General features: G+C 45.3%; 1 protein-coding gene across 2 annotated transcripts in view; it reads right to left on the reverse strand.

The window, feature by feature from the left end:
* The window catches only part of Sufu (SUFU negative regulator of hedgehog signaling), a 98,367-nt gene that overhangs the window by 20,237 nt on the left and 55,453 nt on the right, over positions 1–22,677 (reverse strand). The window contains exons 6-8 of one of the 2 annotated variants that reach the window (XM_042689656.1): positions 22,468–22,540; positions 18,981–19,134; positions 15,070–15,181 (exon numbers count right to left, since the gene is read on the reverse strand). In XM_042689656.1, the coding sequence (XP_042545590.1) occupies positions 15,070–15,181; positions 18,981–19,134; positions 22,468–22,540 (339 nt within the window). Of the gene's footprint in view, positions 1–15,069; positions 15,182–18,980; positions 19,138–22,467; positions 22,541–22,677 lie in introns of both variants that reach the window. The other variant, XM_042689655.1, reaches the window with a different exon arrangement.

Genomic DNA, 22,677 nt, shown 5'->3' on the forward strand with positions numbered 1-22,677 from the left:
GTGGCTTTGAACTGCTATCCTCAGATCTCAGCCTCCTGAGTAGCTAGGATTACAGGTAGGAGCCACTGATGCCCGGCATCACCCAATATTTTAAGCCCACAACAATCTTTTGACTTCCTGAGGCTGCTCCTACATCCCAGTAATAGTTTCTTTTTCTAGGATCTGGGGCCCTAACTTCCAACTTCCAAGGTTCTGAACTCCTCCACCCTCCTTTGGATTTATTTTAGCTTGTCAAAGCTATGTCTGGAACTAAAATGTCATGTGCAGGAATAAATACAGTATGTGGTCTAACTAGTGCAGATCATAGGCCTTATGATCTCTTGTTTGGGGTACTTAATTTCTATGAAAACTGTCATCAAATGATCTGTTCTTTGTTTCCTCATCATACTACCAATCATACCACACTATTTCTGTCAATGAAGCCTCCCTCCAGCTTTCTCCAACAGGCTGCCCTTAGACCTCTTCTTTCCCACCCAGTATGTACTGTTGATTATTTGGAGCTAACAGCAGAAAACTTCTGCAGTATCTGGCTAGGCTTTCAGGCATTTCAGATAATTCTGAGCCTTGACTCTGGCATCCGTCATATTGGCAATCCTCCCTGACTTCATATCACTGACAAAATTGATAAACTCACCATGGATGTTTTCAACCCAGGCTCTGATTAAACAGGGAACAGGCCAGACAAGGCAGACAGCCTGACATACTGACATCATTAGTCTTAAAGAGTATGTTCATCCAACCAATTATAAATAACCCCACTCTTGCCATCACCAGCCTCTCACCCTCCTGGATGCTCTCTGGACATTTTTACCTGCCTATAATGATGTCAGAGCACTCTCAAAATGTTTTGCTAACTCTGCCTATGAGAGGCCATGGTACTTCTTTTGTCAACTAGAGAGGTAAGCACTTCTTAAGCTTTACTTTTTCTCAGAGCTATGTTCCAAGCTCCTTGCCAAATAATTTAGTCCAGAATTTTCTGAGAATGACACCAAGTTCACCAGTCTAGAGAGTGCAAGATGGCTCTTGGCATCTTGGAGTTTCTGAGTCCTATCATTCTGCCAACATTTTTCTTTGTTCCCTCAAAGAGCAACCTGTGACTCTCATCTGTTACTGTTGGTGTTCTGGGGCGCAAACATGTGGACCAGGAAATTTGAAAACGTATTCTATGTCGTCTTCTTGTCACTACTTGTGTGACTGCCTAGGCTGATAAGGCATTTGTTTTGAGATAAGAAGCTTATATGACATAGGTAAAAATTTCTCTCCCCGCCACTGATTAGCCCTGCTCCATCTAAACAATGAGGTCTAGGTTTCATTCATCTTGCTCCAAATGGAAGTACAAAAATGAAGTTCTTTTTCCTGGTCATAACACTTTTTTTTTTTTTTTTACAACTCAGTTCTTGAGTTTCAACTTCTTACCTATTTTCGATTTTCTTTTTGAGATAAGAGTCCCACTATGGGGTTGGGAAGGTGGCTCAGTGGTAGAGCGCTTGCCTTGCATGCCTGAGGCCCTGGGTTCGATTCCTCAGCACCGCATAAGCAAAAAGAAAAAAGCCGGAAGTGGCACTGTGGCTCAAGTGGTAGAGCGCTAGCCTTGAGCTGAAGAGCTGAGGGACAGTGCCCAGGCCCAGAGTTCAGGCCCCACGACTGGACCCCCCCAAAAAAAGAGTCTCACTATGCACACGAGCTGGTCTCAAACACTTCATCTTCCTCTCTCAGCCTCCTACGTGCTGGATTACAGATATACACCACACCTGACTTGACCCTGTCCTTTACCTCTGTGCTGGTATAATATACCTCTTTTCCAACTATTGTTTACATTTTCCAAAAAGAAATTTGAGTTGTGTGAAGTATTTCTACATGCCTATACTGGTCCCTAGAGATACATGCCTCCTGTAGGTTCTTGAGAAACTAGTCATAATATTAAAAGATGCCTTTTATTGAGTGTAGATATTAGTGTCAGGTCCTGTGTTGAACCCTTTATGTACTTTTTGTCCTTTCATTTTCATAACACTCTTATAAATAGGAGTTATTTTCCTTATTTAAAGATGAAGAAACTGAAACCCAGAGACCTAAATAACTAGCCTAAGGTCATGCAATGAGCACCAAAAAATGTGAGGCAAAACGCCAGTTCTTTCTGATACCAGTTAAAACATCACCATATGTATCCTTTAAACATTCTTTGTTACCTTTTTTCTTGATACGCAATCCAGGCTGGCCTCTTTCAACCCTCCTGCATCAGCTTCTTTAGTTAAGGGGACTTACAGGTGTGTACCACTATGTCTGGCTTAACTCCTAGCCCTCTTACAGGTGTGTACCATTATGTCTGGTTTAACTCCTAGCCCTCTTCAGAGATCTTTGATTATTAAGGCCATAAGGACCCATTCATTTTTCCTGAATTCTTTTTTGTTTGTTTTTTGTTTTGTTTTGTTTCTTTTGGTTGGTTGTGGGGTTTGAACTCCTAGCCCTCTTCAGAGATCTTTGATTTTTAAGGCCATAAGGACACATTCATTTTTCCTGAATTCTTTTTTGTTTGTTTTTTGTTTTGTTTTGTTTCTTTTGGTTGGTTGTGGGGTTTGAACTCCTAGCCCTCTTCAGAGATCTTTGATTTTTAAGGCCATAAGGACACATTCATTTTTCCTGAATTCTTTTTTGTTTGTTTTTTGTTTTGTTTTGTTTCTTTTGGTTGGTTGTGGGGTTTGAACTTGGCCTGGGCGCTATCCCTCAGCTCTTTAGCTCAAGGCTAGCGCTCTACACCACAGTACCACTTCCAGCCTTTTCTGTTTATGTGGTACTGAGGAATGGAACCCAGGACGTCATGCATGCAAGGCAAGCACTCTACCACTGAGCCACATTCCCAGCTCCTTTTCCTTAATTCTTAAAAATAAACAAAACAAACAAAAACCTACCTTCCTGGAAGATAGAGTAGAAATTCTCAAGGAGTATTTGATCAAAAATAGCAGTACCAGAGTTTGAAGGGCCTCACACTTTCTATTAAGTAGGCACTTGAGTCACACCTCTGGCCCTTGATGACACTTTAAGGAAGCTTCTAGAAAAGTAGTTAAAGGTGATTTATGGTGGCACATATCTGCAATCCTAGCATTGATGAAGGCTGATGAAGGAGAATGGTGAGTTCCAGGCTAGCCTGGGCTACATAGTGAAACCCTGTCTCAACTCTACACATAAAAGGAAAGAGGCCACGCTCTGATGGCTCATTCCTATAATCAATCTGAGCTACTCAGGAGGCTGAGATCTGAGGATTGAGATTTGAAGCCAACCCAGCAGGAAAATCTGTGTGATTCAACTCCAACTAACCACTGCAAAGCTAGAAGTGGAGCTGTGGCTCAAGTGGTAGAGAACTAGCCTTTTTTGTTGTTGTTGGTGGTGGTCTTGGAGCTTGAACTCAGGGCCTGGGTGCTATCTCTGAGCCTCTTTGTGTTCCGGGCCACCACTTTCCCACTTGAGCCACAGTGCCACTTTCAGCTTTTTCTGAGTAGTTTATTGGAGATAAGAGTCTCATAGGGACTTTTCTGCCTGGGCTGGCTTTGAACCAAGATCCTCAGATCTCAGCCTCCTGAATAGCTAGGATTATAGGCGTGAGCTACTGGCTGCCCAGCTTATGGGGCATTATCCTTGAGGAAAAAAAAATTCAATGGATAGCCCCTAGAATTCAAATCCCAGGAATGACACAAAGAAAAAAAGAGAGAAAGAAAAAAGAAGAGTTAAAGAAAGGAAAGAGGGGGCTGGGAAAGTGGCTCAGTGATAGAATGCTTGTCTTGCATGCATGAGGCCCTAGGTTCAATTCCTCAGTACCATATAAGCAGAAAAAGCCGGAAGTGGTGCTGTGGCTCAAGTGGTAGAGCGCTAGCCTTGAGCTGAAGAGCTGAGGGGCAGCGCCCAGGCCCAGAGTTCAGGTCCCATAACCGACCAAAAAAAAAAAAAAAAACAAAAAACAAAAAAAACCCCAAAAACAAACAAAGAAAGGTAAGGGCAGAACAGAACAGAGGTACAATAAGGACTGGATGCAATATGTGTATCTCAAGTTGGAGATTCACAAAATGTTGGCCTTTTGGAGGACCTACAGAGGGGAAATTAACTGGTTTCATTTTGTATAAGCCAAAAATTTCCAATCTCAGCCAGAGAACCGTCCTTTTTACTTAAGATTCTATAAAGCCCCTAAAAGGCTACATGGACTCCCTCTTGGGATTACTGGCCAGGTTCTGCTCTAATGAGGCCTATAGTTTTCTCTCCTGAACTGTAGCCTGTCCAGCTATTTTCTCCCAGAGCTATCACTCCCACCTCATCCTACTCCTGTTGGTCAGAATTAGATCAACAGCTGAGTTCCCCTCAGCAATTCCTTAATCTCTGAGTCAGAGGCTTTCCGGAGGGACTGTCAGATGGTTCTCTACTGCTCATCTCCAGCTCTTAGCCTGATGCTGGGGAAGCTGAAGTTCCCTTGGGCTTGCTTGGTGCCAATGTTGCACTTTTTATCTGGAATGTGTCATCTTTTATTCCCCCGTTGGGCAGGGCAAATTATAACAGCTCACACAATATAATTTCATTTACTGTCTTCCTTCCTTCCTTCTTTCCTTCCTTCCTTGGTCTCAATTCCTCATCCTCCTGGTATTACAGGCATGCAATACCATGCCCAGTGTTTGCTTTTTTAAAGTTTAAAGTGCCAAACAATTCTGCAAGGTTCACTAGAACAGTAATCAGGCTTCCCACTCCACACCACTGTCACCCGTTTAGCTGATTCTTTCAAAAATTCCCTTGATATATATATATATATATATATATATTTTTTTTTTTTTTGGGTCCGGTCATGGGCCTGAACTCTGGGCCTGGGCGCTGTCCCTCAGCTCTTCAGCTCAAGGCTAGCGCTCTACCACTTGAGCCACAGCGCCACTTCCGGCTTTTTTCTTTTTGTTTATGTGTTGCTGAGGAATCAAACCCAGGGCCTCATGCATGCAAGGCAAGCGCTCTACCACTGAGCCACCTTCCCAGCCCCTCCCTTGATATTTTGAATACACTTTATTTGTTATCTCCTCTTAATGGACTGTTTTGCCCTCTCACTGGAGTGTTTTCTTTGAAGCTTCACCTCCGGTTCCAGCCTTTTTGCTAGTTAATTGAAGATAAGAGTCTCTCACATTTGTCTCCCTGGGCTGGTACTGAACCATAATCCTCAGATCTCGGCCTCCTTAAGTAGCTAGGATTAGAGGCATGAACCCTTGGCACTTGCCTATCCTGCCCTGCCCACTTTTGGGATCCATTTGCATGGAACATCTTTTACTAGCCTTTTATTCTAAGATAGTATTTGCCTTTGTCATTGAGTTTCTTGTAGGCAACAAATAATTGAGTCTTGTTTTAGAACCAAAAACCCCAAACTAACAAGAAAAAACAGATTTAACTCAGGGCCTCACATTTAAAGGTAAGCCATGTACCATTTGAGCTATGCCTCCAGCTTTGGGTCTTGCTTTTTAATTCAACTCACCATTTTATACCTAACATTCAGTGTTAATACTGAAAGATATATAGGATTTCTAATCATTTCGTTGTTTTGTGATGTTTCTTTTCTAGTCTTCATTTGCTAATCTAATTATCAAGTGGTACTTATTTTTTCTGGTTGTGTTTGTGTTCCTTCTTATCTGCGTGTAGCACTTGAATTTTAGTATGTTGCTTCTAGCTAGCAGTTTCCACCAACCTGGACCTTCATAGGTTTCCAGGCAAATTAAAATGCCATTTTTTTACTCAGTGTACTGGTATGTAGACTTCCAGGGCCTCTTTTAGGTTGTTCCCCCCAACCCCAAGTTCTTCGCCCCACTGTGGATTAGTGAGGACCTCCTGCACTTTTTGTTTTTGTTTATAAGAGTCTCATGCTAGGTGCTGGTGGCTCATACCTGAAACCTAGCTACTCAGGAGGCTGAGATCTGAGGATCATGGTTTGAAGCTAGCACAGGCAGAAGAGTCCCTGTGAAACTCTTATCCCCAATTAATCACTCAAAATCAGAAGAGCTGTGGCTCAAAGTGGTAGAGCTTTGAGCAAAAGAGCTGAGGGACAGAACCCAGGCCCAGAGTTCAAGCAAGCCCCATAACCAAAAAAATAAAAACAAAACACAAACCCACAAAACAAAACAAAACAACAACAAAAAAACGAAGAGTCAGCCGGGCGCTGGTGGCTCACGCCTGTAATCCTAGCTACTCAGGAGGCTGGATCTGAGGCTCGTGGTTCAAAGCCAGCCCGGGCAGGAGAGACCGTGAGACTCAGGAGAGACCGTGAGACTCAGGAGAGACCGTGAGCCCAGGCCCAGAGTTCAAGCCCCACGACCAACAAAAAAAAAACAAAAAACGAAGAGTCTCACTATATAGCCCAGGCTGGCCTAGAACTTGCTACATAACCCAGGCTGGCCTCAAACATGAGCTCTTCCTACCTCAGCCCCTTGCTTACTGAGGTATGTACCACTATGCTCAGTTTATTTATTTTTTGTCCATCATGGGGCTTTAACTCTGTGCCTGGGTGCTGTCTCTGAGCTTGTCAGCTCAAGGCTATTGCTCTACCACTTGAGCTACAGAGCCATTTCCAGTTTTCTGATGGTTTATTGGAGATAAGAGTCTCATGGACTTTGCTGCTCTGGCTGGCTTTGAACCTCAATCCCCAGATCTCAGCCTCCTGAGTAGGTAGGATTACAGGCATGAGTCACCCGTACCTGGCAAACTTCTTCTTCTTCTTTTTTCCAGTTCTGGGACTTGAACTCAGGGCCTGAGCAGTATCCCTGAGCTTCTTTTTGCTCAAGACTAGCACTCTACCAACTTGATCCACAGTACTACTTCTGACCTTTTTCTGTTTATGTGGTACTAAGGAATCGAACCCAGAGCTTTGTGCATGCTAGGCAAGGAGAAGAAGGAGGAGGAGGAGGAGGAGGAGGAAGAAGGAGGAGGAAGAAGAAGGAGGAAGAAGAAGAAGGAAGAAGAAGGAAGAGGAGGAGGAGGAGGAGGAGGAGGAGGAGGAGGAGGAGGAGGAGGAGGAGGAGGAGGAGGAGGAAGAGGAGGAGGAGGAGGAGGAGGAGGAGGAGGAAAGAAGAAGAAGAAGAAAGAAGAAGAAGAAGAAGAAGAAGAAGAAGAAGAAGAAGAAGAAGAGGCCCAGGACTGAAAGCAACCTTTAGTTCAAATACTGGCTGACATTTCCTTCTAGTGGTTTGACTCCAGATAAATTATTAAACCTAAGCCTTAGTGTTCTACTTTGAAAAATAGGAACAACAGCAGTTCACAATACAGGGCCTTTATAGCAATGAAAACTGCCTGCTGAGCCTCAATAAGTCTAGCCCAGGATCCTGGGCTGTTGAAAGAATGGAGGGGTGGTTTATGGGGTGGTTTATAGACATACCTTAGCAATTCAGGAGTGGATCTAAATCTTCCATTTATTTGGTTTTTAGTACTTGTCTACACAACACATTACACTATAAAAGGTGAGTTTTTTCATATTTTAATATATCTTCCCCTTTCAGTGTCAAAGACAGACTCCTGATTTCCAGTACTGTATAGTTTATAGTACATGCCTTGGTTATCCTACCTATACTTCAAAGACTGGCAGAACCTATTCCATGCTTCTTTCCACACTGGTCCCTTCCAATTAAAAGGTCCTAATTTCTCTTTATTAGGCTAAAGGGTACTGATCATATCTAATGAATGATAGTAGATATGGAAAGACTCCTATTAGCCACAGTCCTAGTCTTATGGCAGTTGCCATGCCTGTACTAGCCATACGACTTGGGGCCTTCTACTTAGGGACACTCAGGAACAAAAAGCAAGATATCAGTCTTGGCAATATTCAGAAGTGAAGTGAATTTGGTTGGCAGAACCTAACCAACCCTTGGCTTCTGTCTCTTGCATAGGAGATTATTTCTTTTGTTTACTGGTTGCTTATGAAAGTTCTGGGGGCTGAGGAGGTGGCTCAGTGGTAGAGCACTTGCCTCGCATGCATGAGGCCCTGGGTTCGATTCCTTAGCACCACATAGCAGAAAAAAAAAAAAGCCGGAAGTGGTGCTATGTCTCAAGTGGTAGCGTGCTAGCCTTGAGCTGAAGAGCTAAGGGACAGCGCCCAGGCCCAGAGTTCAGGCCCCACGACCCGACCCCCCAAAAAAAAAGAAAAAAAAAAAAAGAAAGTTCTGAACTTTCCAGAGAAAGAACCACTTGTAGATCTCCTTTCAGGAGAACTGGGGAAGGGTATGGGAAAGAGGGACCAGCAAAAACTCCAAAGTTACTCAAGTAAGGTTGTATCATCCAGTCACTTTGACGAATTCTAATAGGATGGTATCAGGAGTAGAAGGCTACAAAAGGTTATTGAGAAGCACCAATAGCCAAATAATAAAGTACAATATTCCAGACAGGAAGAGCCTATCAGATGGAATGTGAAGGTGAAATGGTGGGACAGAGTATGGCTGAAGAAGCCAGTATGAGTAATATATCACTCTGACTAAATAGGGAGAGTCCCTAATAATCCATTAACTCTACTAGGCACCAGGACCTTCATTCCAGCTTAGTCCTGACCCAGGACCCCTGCTTTCCTGAGAGATCTTGCTCTAGCCAGAGCCCCTAGCTTTCCTGAGACACTGAGTCATTTCCTTTTTCCAGTGCTTACCTTTGAGCCTTCCTTTTCCCTTCCCTGCAGAAGTGACTCACTGCTGAAGTGTTGGGTGACACTGAGGATCAAAGATGGGCGATAAAAATACTTTTGATTGTGCAATTTGAGGGAGGGAGATGCAGTGTTTGCGCTGAAAATTCAAAAAGTACGAAGCAGGAGCCCTGAAAGGAGCTGTTAACAATAGCCATGTCTTGGCTGAATCTCTTTGGGGAAGTGAAGCAAAGAATGGAGTTAAAACAGAAATTGACCCATGCCAGATTTGTTGGAGCCCTTTGTTCTGTCCTTTCAAATGTGTATTTCTGAGAAAGGCAGTAAAGACACTTAGCATGACAACTTGGACCACATTGAGGAGGTAGAAAAGAGATGGTGATCCAGGAAGCCGAGGGAAAAAAGAGGCTTTGCCCTTTTCTCCAATTAGCTCTGTGGAGCCCAATTTGGTCCTTGAGAGCTGCCTTGCTTCTTTCTGGGCTTTCTTTTCAGTGCAAACAGCTGTACTTCCCCAGTGTGGGAGTCGTGAGGGAAGCTAATGCGATAGAGCAGATACCACTGACATGAGAGGCCCTGAGAGCAGGGTCACCCAACACAGCCCTGAATACGAGAGGTACTACATAGCCCAGCTCTCTTCCCAGATGGAAACTCACCTTCCTTCACCCATATTCACTGGGAAAATGGATGCAAATGAGATATTTTCTTCTTCTAATTAATCTTCATGGACCTCATGGGCTGAGCAAAACAAAACACAATTTTCTCTAAAGGATGACTTCCTGGCTAGGGTACAAACTATTCAAGATGGAAATTAGAGGCAGCAAAGTCACCCAATGCAAAAGGCCAAACAGATGGGATCAGAGATATTTATAAAAGTAGAAAGAAAAGAAGTGTGTGTGAGTGTGAGTGTGTATATGGGGAGGTGTTGTAGATGAGGTAGTCACAACAGAATTCAGGCTATGAAACTTTAATTCTCCAGGAAATTGAGGCAAAAAAAAAAAAAGAAAAAGGAAGACAAGAAAAAAAAAGAGAGAGAAACAGAAAGAGAAAAAGGAAAGGAAAAAGGAGGGAAGCAGCCTTATGAGCTGCTGGTATAATTCCAGAAGACCAAGAAACTTGGCTCAACAAGGATGGTGAGTTTTCCTTTTAAAGGTGCTTCAACTAGAAAGTACTTCTCCCATGGTGAGAAGCCTTGTCCATCCAACACACATGTGCACAGATGCTGAACCCTGACCCTCTCTGGGAGGCTGCAAAGACCTAGAGAGAGCTCCCTAAAGGTCCTCCCACCTCTGTCAGTGAGTCACTGGCCAACAGGGAGAGGAGGTGATGCTGGGATATGGATACAGGTTCTCAGCATCAGCCCAACACTTTACAGAAATGCAAATCTCCCTTTGCATGTACCTGACCACACACACCCTCCCCGTCATTGTCATCATCACCGAGGAGAGGCTGGAGAACTGAGATCAAACTCTGGCTGACCAGGACCCTCACATAAAAAGGATGTGCAGTGACTTCCCACCCTAGATCTCCACAGATATTTAGCAGGCACAGCTCTAGGCCAGACTGTCCTTAAGTGGCACAAAGGGTTTGCTTCCCAAACTCACCCAAGCAGGCGGTGAAAAGGGAGGCGCCAGCAAGCCGAAGGAGGCTTTTCTCAACTGATCATCTTGGGAAAAGCCAGATATAAATTTCATGGCTGGAATGCAAGGGTTATGAAATGCCGAAGTAGCCCCAAAAGGGGGCCAAGACTCTCCTTCCGGGAAGGCAGTGGGAGGAGGGCTGGCAACAGTGAGTGGGAGAAAGCAGGTTACCCAGAGGGACCTGCCTTTCTGGGAAGCAGGAAATAGGGCCTCCAGAAAAAAAAAAGAAAGAAAGAAATGCTCTAGCCCTGAGGTGGTGAAGGGCCAAGGCCCTGTGTCAAATAGATATTCTGGTATAAGCAAGCCAGTTATGACACAGCTCAGGGTTTCTGAGATTCAGAAGCATCAGAGCTGAGTTGAATAAGCACAGTAAGCTTCTACCTTTATCTTTGATGTCATGTAAGAGATTGTCCTGATTCATGATATCACTAGTTATAAGAGTTCTACCAATAAGGGTCATTTTTGCCTCAGATACAGTCTCTGTGTCCCTAATGGGGTTGGTCCTGGGGCTTGAACTCAGGGCCTGGGTGCTGTTCCTGAGGTTTGTTTTTTTTTTTTTGCTCAAGGAACTATCCTTTTTTTTTTGGCGGGGGGGGGGGGGGAGGTTGGGGTATCCAGTTGTGGGGCCTGAACTCTGGGCCTGGGCGCTGTCCCTCAGCTCTTCAGCTCAAGGCTAGTGCTCTACCACTTGAGCCACAGCGCCACTTCCAGCTTCTCAGTAGTTAATTGGAGATAAGAACCTCACAGACTTTCCTGCCTGGGCTGGCTTTGAACTACAAAACCCATATCTCAGGCTACTGAGTAGTTATCCTAGCTATGAGCCACTGGTGCCCAGCTTCACACTTGTTTTAATAGCTCTACCCCTTTCTAAGCTTAGACAAGTTACTTATTAGCTTCCTTATGCCTTAGTTTTCTCTTCTCAAAAAGGTGTGTGTGTGTGTGTGTGTGTGTGTGTGTGTGTGTGTGTGTGTGTGTGTGTGTGTGTGTGTGTGTGTGTGTGTGTGTGTGTGTGTGTGTGTGTAAGATTACCTCATAAAATGCTATGCAGGATTTTTGTTGTTACTTTAAAAAAAAATTTTTTTTTTTTTTAATTATTCTATGGCTTGGTCTCAGGGCCTTCTGGTTGCTAGGCAGGCACTGTAAGCTTGCTGAGACACCCCTCCAGCAAGGATAAATTAAATTGTAGGTATAATGCCCCTGAATCATTACCTGGCATAGGATAAGCTCTTTGGAAGTGATGGGTGCTAAGGAGGTATAAAAATGAGCAAATCTAGCTGGGTGCTGGTGGCTCATGCCTGTAATACTAACAACTTAAGATGCTGAGGTCTGAGAATGGTGGTTTGAAGCCAGCCAGGGCAGGAAAGTCTGTGAGACTTTTTTTTTTTAAATATACATATATATATATATATTATTGTAAAGATACTGTACAAAGGGGTTACAGTTATATGAGTAAGGTAATGAGTACACTTCCTATTCAGCACTGTTAATCCCTCCTTTGTTTTTCTCCTACCATCCCTTCCCTCCTCTCCTCCTGCTAAACTACTAGAAAAATAGGAAATAGAGCTGTGGTTCAAGTGGTAGAGCACTAGCCTTGAGCAAAAGAAGGTCAGATATAGTACCTAGGCCCAGAGTTCAAGCCCTAGAACCAGCACAAGAAATAAAATAAAATAAGCAAACTTCTAATTAAGTAGGCAAGAACCCAGCTGATACCCAGGTCTGATCAGCCACAGAACCTCCAATCTATCTTGGTAGCCTACTTAGACAATATATAGACCTCAAAGCTCCATGCTTCAGAGATCCCCAGGCCAGAAATTCTGACTAAGGGGAAATTGGACACGCAGACAAAATAAGGCCCATGCTGTGCTGGCTGCTTCCCACAGGGAGAGGAGCAAACACCAGTGCCAGCACATTTTGAGTGGCTTTCTCCATCACAATCCTTATGATGTATCTGAAATGGGTCAGGTCCCAGAGTGGGCAGCCCAGATATTACAACTGTGCTTGCTAATCTGAGCTGAATTGGTCATCATCGATCCTGAGACAACAGGGAGCTACAGCCTGAGAGATGAGGATGCATCGGAGAATGGTCTTGGCAAAGGAGAATCCATTGCTCAACCAGTTAACAAGTTGGTAACCATCACTGAAAACCCCAAAAGAGACATTTTCCCCCTCCAGATGGCAGACTGGCACTTTGGGAACCTGACTGGCACTTGCATTACAGGGAAGGGAAATGATCCCAAGGAGTTGACATCTCCAATCTATCCCTACCCATCACTATATCTCAGCCAACTGAGGCCAAGGGGTGCTAAGCTTCTGTCCTGTGTCCACACCTGCTGCTCCACTACAAGTCAGGAGGTATCTATTGGAACTCCTGAAGTGTATGGGGACATAGCAGCTGAAAGTATGCTTAAGACAGGGAATGGACTTTCTGTAAGATCCCCTGCCCTCTGCCAGAGCATGCCTATGGTGTTCCATAGGCATGAGGGGCATCAGGACAGTGATATTATAGGTAATTTGCTTAGGGCTTTAATCCTACTAGTAGTACTAGTAGTACCTCTAGCCCTCACCAGTACCAAGGAGGGTCAGAGCAAGAAGCCAACTTTAGGGCCCAGGACAGAATCCAGAATGTAGACAGAGAGCCTCTAGATGCCCTGTGACCAGCTTGGCTATCTGATACTACTAGAAGATCCTGGTGCCTCAAGCCAGCTACTTCTGGCTGCTGTCTAGAAAAACCTATTAACTGCAGCTAAAGGTTACTTTGAGAGGAGGTCTTTCCACACTCTTGCCAAAGAGCTTAATTCTCCTGGCTTCTTTTTTTTTTTGGGGGGGGGGGGGTCCGGTAGTGGGGCCTGAACTCTGGGCCTGGGCGCTGTCCCTCAGCTCTTCAGCTCAAGGTTAGCGCTCTACCGTTTGAGCCACAGCGCCACTTTCGGCTTTTTTCTTATGTGGTGCTGAGGAATCAAACCCAGGGCCTCAGGCATGCAAGGCAAGTGCTCTACCACTGAGCCACCTTCCCAGCCCTCTCCTGGCTTCTGAGTGGCAGGTAAACCATACCGGCCATCTCTGAACCCCAAGTACCACAATCTGCAGCCTCAACTTTAACCAGCCAGGCCTCCCCTTCTTTCAGATGCTTCATTTCATTAGAAGCCATGATTGTTTTCATTTTAGGGTATATCTCAGACTTCTCAGTCCTCCAAAATATTCTGCCTAAATACTCCAGGATAATACTATCATTTTTGTAGACACTGCATGAATCACTGCTATTTCTGGGGACCACAGATCAGCAACTGGAGGTAGATTCCAAAGCAGTGGTCATTTCCAACGAACTATCTACAGCCAGATCTGTGCCATTAATAGTTCATTGTTTCATTCATACTCCCCCAAAAGGAAGGGCCTATGCATCCCAGATGGCCCTCTGGGCCTGAGCTTGCCCCATACCAAATGTGCAATAAAGACTTCTTAGAAGGTGGGTGGATCACCTTGATCTTGCAGGATTAGTCTTGCAGAATTATTCACCCAAGGCCCAGCAATTTCCTCCCTGGCAGGCAAGGTTCCTACTCTGAGCTGCCAGATCCCAGGCATCCCCTACCAGCTGCCCTGACACTTAGGGCAGAAGGGGTGCCCAGTTCTAGCCCTGCCCATCACTTGTCTCCTATTAAAGGAAGAGAAGATGGCAGGAAGTGAATCTGACCTCTAGGTCAGTCTCTCCATAGGGCTATAGGGCCCCTTAGTCAAGCAGCAAATGCCTGCAATGGACTTCCCTTCTCTGGGCCCCAGGAAAGGCTGGCAGGAAGAAGGGCCTCAGCAGCAGGCGTCCAGTAGGGGGCTGGCCAGACAGGGAGGTCCTCAGTGTTGTAGCTATCAGCCGGAGACCAGGCTCCAGGAAGGAAGGAAGGGCAACTCTGGCTGAGGCCAAGATAAGGAAGGAACCATGCTCAGCACAATAGGCTCCCACAAGGCTGGGAGGCCTCCAGTCAGATTCTGCCTCAACCTGGCCTCCTGTCTGTTCATATAGCCCACATAAATATTTACTGCTGTTTATAGTCCAAGTCTACTGGATACTTTTTCAGGGTCTAAGCTATAACCCAAAGGTCTGTGTGCCCCAAACCACAACTGCCCTTCTGCCCAGAGATTCTAGGCCCATCTAACAAGAATTATAGGTATTGCCGGGTGCTGGTGGCTCACGCCTGTAATCCTCAAGAGGCAGAGATCTGAGAATCACGGTTCAAAGCCAGCCCGGAAAAGTAAAAAAAAAAAAAAAAAAAAAAAAAAAAAGCCAGCATGGGCAAGAAAGTCCATGAGACTCTTATCTCCAATAAACCACTCGATGGGCTGGGAAGGTGGCTCAGTGGTAGGGCACTTGCCTTCCAATAAACCACTCGAAAACCGGAAGTGGTGCTGTGGCTCAAGCGGTAGAGCGCTCACCTTGAGCTGAGCTGAAGAGTGCAGGGACAGCACCCAAGCCCAGAGTTCAAACCTCACGACCAACCAAAAAACAAAACAAAACAAAACAAAAAAAGAATTATAGGTATTATTCATTCTTTCTTGCTTGCTTGCTTTTTGGCTCGTCGTAGGGCTTGAATTCTAGGCCTGGGTGCTGTCCCTGAGCTCTTCAGCTCAAGGCTAGCGCTCTACTACTTGAGCATGGTACCACTTCCAGCCTTTTCTGTTTATGTGGTCCTGAGGAATCAAACCCAGGGCCTCACGCATGTGAGGCAAACACTCTACTGCTGAGCCACCTTCCCAGCCCATATTATTCTTTCTTATGTGCTTTATGGGAGAAACCCAGTCCTGGAACACAGGGGAACTTACGGAGCTCGGTCATGGGTGAGGCCGTTCTGCCGCTGAGGGTTGATTGGCGGAAGGATGGGTTTGCTATTGATCTCCAGTCCTCTCCTCAGCGTCTCCCGGATCTGTTCTGTGTCTGCAATGATATCACCAAGTTGCCTGATAACCTGTTGAGCTCCCAGCATCCTCTAGCCTGTCTTTGGAACTTGGCTCAGCAGAAGTGTGCTGGCTCGTTTTAAGTCTGCTTTGTACACCAGACATAAACAGTGAGTAAGTACAGACTGAGGAGACAGGGTAGATGAGACACAGTGCTCTCAAGGAAGTTTTGGGTCTGCGGGGCACCAATCTTTGAGAAGATAAAGGGCGGCCTCTGGACTTCAGAAGGATGCTCCCACTGTCCTTTTGTCTTTTGTCTCAGGCCTGAGGTTTACCTTAACATGGCCCCACACAGTAACTGGCAGACAAGGCCTTTGCAGCTGCTTCAGACTCTCAGGAATTTTGCCCACCAAAATGGATGATAATAAGAGCTGCAGTGTCCTACCATGGACAAGCAGGAGCTTGCTTTCTTTTTTTGGTTGGTTGTGGTGCTTGAACCTTGGACCTGCGTGCTGTCCCTGAGCCCTTCAGCTCAAGACTAGTGCTCTACCACTTGAGCCACAGCGCCATTTCCAGTTTTCTAGTGGCTTATTGGAGATAAGAGTCTCAAGGACTTTCTCGCTGGGGCTGGCTTTGAACCTCGATCCTCAGATCTCAGCTTCCTGAATAGCTAGGGTTACAGGTGTGAGCCACAGGCACCCAGCTTAAGCAGGAGCTTTTTCCATTTGTTACTGGGTTCTGGGTGGTCAACTAATGCCTGTCACTCCCTCTTGAACCCCAGTCAGCAGGACATATCTTCCCATTTTTGCCTACTGCTGGGAACTCTGCCTCTATGGAACTGGCAAGGGCTGTGAGGTAAGAAAGGGATTATCTCTCTGCACAGTGCTTTGATGGTCTTTGGAGTGAAGCTTACTAGTCTTGTCCCCTATAAGAGATTTTGATCACCAGGCACCCTGTGGCTCATGCCTACAATCCTAGTTACTCAGGAGGCTAAGATCTGAGGATTGCGGTTCAAAAGCCAGCCCCAGCAAGAAAGTCCTTGAGACTCTTATCTCCAAATAACCACCAGAAAACCAGAAATAGTGCTGTGGCTCAAGTGGTAGAGTGCTAGCCTCAAGCTGAAGAGCTCAGGGACAGCACCTAGGCCCAGAGTTCAAGCCCCATGACCAACAAAAAAAAAAAAAAAAAAAAAGATTTTGATCTAAAATTCATTTCTGTACACTATATAAAGGAAATTAACATTAATTATTCAAAGAGTGGGTTTAGATGGGGAGATGATTAGTAACTTTTTTTAATTGACTTGTTACAGTGGCACGAATTACCTTTATAATAATAATTAAAAAAAAAAACAGGTGCCAGTGATGCTTGCCTGTAATCCTACTACTCAGGAGGCTAAGATCTAAGGATCATAGTTCGAAGTCAGTGTGGGCAGGAAAGTCTGTGAGACTATTATCTCCAAATATGCACCAAAAAAAAGCCAGAAATGGAGCTGTAGCTCAAGTGGCAGAGTGCTAGCCTTGAGTAAAGAAGTTTAGAGATAGCACGCAGGCCCTGAATTCAAGCCTCAGGATACATACACAATTATTGAAATTATGGATCTTTCCTTAAATTACGTGTGTGTGTGTGTGTGTGTGTGTGTGTTTTACCGGTTTTGAACTTAAGGCCTCACACTTCACACTTGGTACATTATTAAAATCCAAGCCCTTTCCTAAAAACTACTTGAATCCTACTTCTAGCTCTTTTTTACTTCAGTTGTTTTTCAGGTAGTTTCCAGCTAGAAGTGTAATTTTTTACTAGAAGTAGTTTTCAGGAAAAGGCTTGGGTTTTAGTAGTGTACCAAGTATGAGGCCTTGACTTCAAAACTAGTACCGCACAAAAAAAAAGTTTCCATTTTTTTCCTGGACTGGCCTCAGACTCAATTCTATCTGTGGCTTTCCAGATCAAAGTTGTATACTATCACTCTTGGTTTATTGTTGAGTTGATTAGCCTGTAACTATGATTCTCCTTTTCACTGGAGTAGCTAGGATTACAGGCGAGAAACCAGGATCACAGTGTGAGTCCTTGGGCCCAGCCAAAATTACCGCTTTTGTCACAAACAACTGAATGATTCTAACGACTATATACTCTCTGAATCTCTTATAGGCTTGACACATTATAAGAACAAGCAGGAAAGAAAGGAAGGGGTCAAATATTTGCCCTAGAAAAAGAAAAATCTTTTGAGGGTTCTTATATAAGTGGTTCTTATATATATAAGCTCCATCCCTTATATAGATATAAGGTAGAATGCATGCTTAGCATGTACAAGGCCCTGGGTTCCACCCCCAGCATATGAATGCATGTGTACATATGCACACAAATCTATATATACACACAGACCTGCACACAAATTTCATGTACATAGCCTTTTCCCTTTTCTTCATGACTGTAGGCATCTTATTCATTTTTTCTTTTTGTTGGTCACAGGGCTTGAACTCTGGGTCTGGGCACTATCCCTGAGCTCTTCAGCTCAAGGCTGAGCACTCTGCCACTTGAGCCACAGCTCCACTTCCAGTTTTCTGGTGGTTAATTGGAGATAAGAGTGTTACAGATATTCCACCTGGGCTGGCTTTGAACTGTGATCCTCAGATCTCAGCCTCCTGAGTAGCTAGGATTACAGGTGTAAGCCACTGGCACCCAGGTAGGCATCTTATTCTTTAGTAAACAAGAAAAGATAGAGAAATTGAGAAAGGAAGTAGACAGAATACTGTAAATGCTAGCATATACAATGGTTGCCTTTCCTCTGGTGTTATGTAGGGACACTTTTTGCTAAAAATTACAACTGTTTCAGTAGCCAAGACCAGCATGGGGAGCTTCCACATCCTCCTTCCTAAGACTTTATCAGAAGGCAGTACATACAGTGACCTATCACAGTCTCTTAAACTGCCCCTGCAGGACAGCGGTGTAAGGCTGTTTGTGAGCTGGCCTTTCACTCAGCCCTCTCTCATTGAAGGCCTGGGAAGACCTAAGGATCCTCTGGTCTGGCACAATCTTCAGGCCAAAGCTGGGCCCTATAACAATTCCATAGGCCAACACTTGTTCTCTTGTGCTTCGGTGGACTGTGGACTTTTCCTGAAACTGTTCTATGGCTTCCACTCACCTCTATGCTCTGACGGCAAGGGGCAAAGTGAAAACACGATGTAGAGGCTGGGAAGCTGGCTCAGTGGTAAAGTGCTTGCCTCACATGCATGAGGCCCTGGGCTCAATTCCTCAGCACCACATAAGCAGAAAAAAGCTGGAGGGCTGGGAAGGTGGCTCAGTGGCAGAGGGCTTGCCTTACATGCATAAGGCCCTGGGTTCGATTCCTCAGCACCACATAAGCAAAAAGAAAAAAGCCAGAAGTGGGGCTGTGGCTCAAGTGGTAGAGCGCTAGCCTTGAGCTGAAGAGCTGAGGGACAGCGCCCAGGCCCAGAGTTCAGGCCCCACGACCGGAAATAAAAAAAAAAAAAAAATTAAAAAAAAAAAAAAGAAAAAAGCTGGAAGTGGTGCTGTGGCTCAAGTGGTAGGGCGCTAGTCTTGAGCTGAAGAGCTGAGGGACAGCACCCAGGCCCAGAGTTCAGCCCTCACAACCCCAAAAAAAAAGAAAGAAAGAAAGAAAAGAAAACACAATGGTCCCTCCTGGTGATTCATTTGTAATACACACAGAAAACAGCTAGAAATGGTCTATGAGAGCTCCCTTAATTCTCCCATACTGGGAGACTTCACTTAGTCAGACCAGGAAATAAACCATCGAATGGAACCATCCTAAAGATCCTGAAAACTAGCCTGAAAGGACAAGGGAAAAGCAGGGCAAAGGCTTCTACCTTTGCCAGAAAGCCGCCGGGGCTGTGTGCCGATGCAGATACTCCGGCTGTCCTCATCGTCCTCAGGAGGCCGGCTCAAGTCATCCCAGGCACACTTGGCACTGACGCCACTCAGGTTGGAGCCGTCTGTTTCGATGCCTTTGTCAACTCTCTCCTGCTTGAAAAGAATCAAAGAGCCAGAGTTTCTTCAGAGAACTAGTGGCCCAAGAAGGTCACCCCAGTCCCAGCAATGACCCTTATAGAATGTACTGGACCCTTGTAGGGGCTGAGTGTGGACAGCTGCTACAAGAGCAGGGTCTCTAACCTTGTTCTGCTCTGATTAATGTATGAAAGGCTCTGCCTGCCACTGGACTCCTCTGGGAAGCCAAGAGGAATGAAAATGCCAGGTAAACATCTCTATTATCAACCTTCCAGCACAATGGCTTCTTTGGAGCCTGGACTCTGCTTTACCCGTTGGCCCAGAGCTGAAATAGCAAAACAGGACTTCCCTGAGAAAAGGAAGAGTCCTTTCTCTTCTTCCTGATCTTTCGACAATACACCCATACACACCACCTCCCCACTCACTGCTGTAGCAAATAGGGTAGAAGCAAGCCTGTCTTAAGCAAGAGAATCCACAGCTGCAGTCCCTTGATCTGGCAGCTAGAGGGGGCAGTTTCTCAGAGCAACAGGGTTGCTGGTCCACTAGCTGCCAGCTAACTTGTTTGGCAAGAGTTCAAGATGGGGTTCTTTACTATTTCTTAGGCTGGAATGGGGGTCTGGAGGGCAATGACCATCTGCAGGCTCCCTTGAAGGCCCTGCTTTTGGGCAGACTTTGGCACCATTAAGTCCAAATGCACTCCAAACAGCCTCAAGGAAGAATTGTACCCAAAGCATCCCTGAATTTTCTGGTAAAACATAGTTCTGTGATTCTGGGCTTTGGATCAAAGGTCATTTAGAAGGTTACAGCAACCTTGCCCATAAACAGCCATGTGAGCCAAATCAATTACTTATGACTAAGTACCTCAACAGAGACTACATTTCTGTCTGCCAGTTCCTCTCCCTAGAGCACCTCAGGCACCAAACTGGCCGCTGGTCAGCCAAGAAGTCTGTCTGGGGCTCCCAGATAAGGTATTCTCCTCAAGGCTGAGGACTGGTCACAGGTGGCTTCTATCACATCAATCACTCTTCTGGTGCTACCATAAGCATGGGTGAAGCTGGAGATTCTGGCAGGGTGAGGCTGGCAGTAAGGCAGGACAGCAGCAATAGGTGCTCTAGGCAGGGAGTGAGGAACAGGTGGCCCTAGTTTGCTCAGGGGAGACCCTGAGTGTCTCCCCTTCCACTGACTGCTCGGTGAGGCCTTCACCTAGGTGAATAGCTAAAAATAGTCACTGTTTGGCTTCATTAGTTCACTAGTCCACTACTTTACAAGAGTTAAGGCCCAGAAAAGTGAAGGGACTTGTTTAAGGCACATAACTAACTCATTAGTAGCAGACCTTAGATCAAAGGAACTGAACAAGCTCTCAATCTATGGCAAGTAGGCCCCAACAAGGCACAAGCAAACACTTGAGGGTTCTCCTTTGGAACACAGGGCCATAGGAAAGAAAGCTGTGCTTTTTCCCATGGGTGCCTTGCAGCACTCCACTCAGTACTGTAGGTCCTGCTGGCTGATCCCGAGGAGTCTGCAGACTTGAGGAGTTCTCTGTAGGTAGATGATGGTTTGTTTACCCTATTAGTTCAAGGGGTCAGGTTCTTTCTGAGTAATTGGCACTTATGACAGAGACCAAACAGGCCACAGTGCCCCATGCTAGATCTCAAGTGTGATGGCACAACAAGGGCTTAGGGAAACAGAGCCTTCATGGTTCCTGGTTCTTCCATTAGCAGAGGCTATATGGAAACCAAGCTTAAAGTAGAGATATCAAAGGATCCTTGCAACAATTTGAACAATTTGTTAAAGGCACCAGGAAAACAGAGGAGCATCATCTGTAAATGAAGAAAACTTATGCTCAAGAGCTCACAAGACTGCCACACACAAAAAAACAGGGTCTCTGAGCTACATGTCACATGCCACAAACCTTCTGGCAGCTGTCTGTGTCCTGCCAGCACTTTATAAAAGCAAGAAAGGCTCTGCTTACCTTGTCACCAATGCAAGGTAGGCAGAAGGCAGACAAGTGAGCAGCTGCCTGCTGTGCTTCCACTTCTAAGCAGCCAGCAGGAAAAGGCACTGATGCTCTTGCAACTCTCGGATTATTTCATAGTGTGCTTTTGGTACTGGGATTTGAACTCAGGGCCTTAGGCTTGCCAAGCACACACACTTGAACTACATTCCCAGGCATCTATGGCTTTCAAAATTTACCTATATGCCCAAGGAAGCCAAAACCAAAGGTGATAGATATTCTCCAGGCAGGCTATAGTAAGGGCAGCAGCAGGCCTATGGTCTAAAGACCTCTCCACACTTCAAGGAGAACCAATCCTCCCAGGCAGAAGTGGAAAATGTGTTAGGAAGAATAACAGGATCTTTAGGCCAATCAATACTCATCCTGTAGCTGGGCCTCAGAGTCATTATTCCCTGTGGGTGGAGTGGCACTGAAAATTAAACCTCTGTTCTTTTATCTTTCTCCTTTAGGTAGTAGTAGGGCTTGAACTCAGGGCCTAGAGCTTGTGGGCAAGGTGCTCTACTTCTTCAGTCATGCACCTTAGACCTTTCTGCTTCTGCAGTTTTTCCAATAGGGTGTTGCTTTTTGTTTGGGTTAGCCTGGACCTCAATCCCACACTGCTGGGATGACAGGCACACTAGTTAAGACGATGGAGTCTCAGGAACTTTTTTCTTGGACTGGCTTCAAACTGTGATCCTACTGATATTTGCCTCCTGAAGAGCTAGGATTATAACTACCCCAAACTAAATCTTTTTTTTTTGCCAGTCCTGGGGCTTCAACTCTGGGGCCTGGGTGCTGTCCCTGAACTTCTCTGGCTCAAAGCTAGTGCTTTACCACTTGAGCCACAGCATCACTTCTGGCTTTTTTTTTTTTTTTTTTTTTTTGAGTAGTGTATTGGAGATAAGAGTCTTACAGACTTTCCTGCCCAGTCTGGCTTCAAACTGCAATCCTCAGATCTCAGCCTCCTGAGTAGCTAGGATTATAAGCACCTGGCTATCTTTGTTCTTTTACAAAGGAGAAATGGGAGAATAAATCCTGGACAGAGAAGCAATATCCACTACAATTATTTTCTTTTCTTTCTGGGATCTAACTTGTTTGAGTTGGTACACAGTTTACATACAGTAAAACATCTTCTTTGTAATTCAAAAATATATGTGCCTGAGACATGCTTTCCTGGGCTGATATCTCTTCTCCTTTATTTGGGCTTTGGAATTCAAGGGATAAGTTCCAAATCATGCCATATTTCTACTCACTCACATATAAAGCTCCTCCATTTTCCCAGGATGAAAGCCAGTGTTATTTGGAAGAGGCCTAGGCACAGTGTGCTAGCAAGGTTTTCCTCACTCAAGACATACTTGCAGGTGTGGATCGATCTCAAATATGGTCTCTCCCCTCCGCATGTCAGTTATCAGCCAGGGGCCACCAGCGCTGTGGACAAGGAAAGGGGACACGATGGTAACTAGAATCTAAGGCCATTAGCCTGGCCACTAGCATTCCCAAAATGCAGGGGAATGAAAGTTCATAGGAACCATAGAGAGTACCTACGGCAGCAAGGCACAGAGGAC

The sequence above is a fragment of the Dipodomys spectabilis genome, unplaced genomic scaffold (genome assembly GCF_019054845.1).
Source record: "Dipodomys spectabilis isolate Male_0828 unplaced genomic scaffold, ASM1905484v1 ptg000125l, whole genome shotgun sequence".
In the NCBI taxonomy this organism is placed as follows: Eukaryota; Metazoa; Chordata; class Mammalia; order Rodentia; family Heteromyidae; genus Dipodomys; species Dipodomys spectabilis.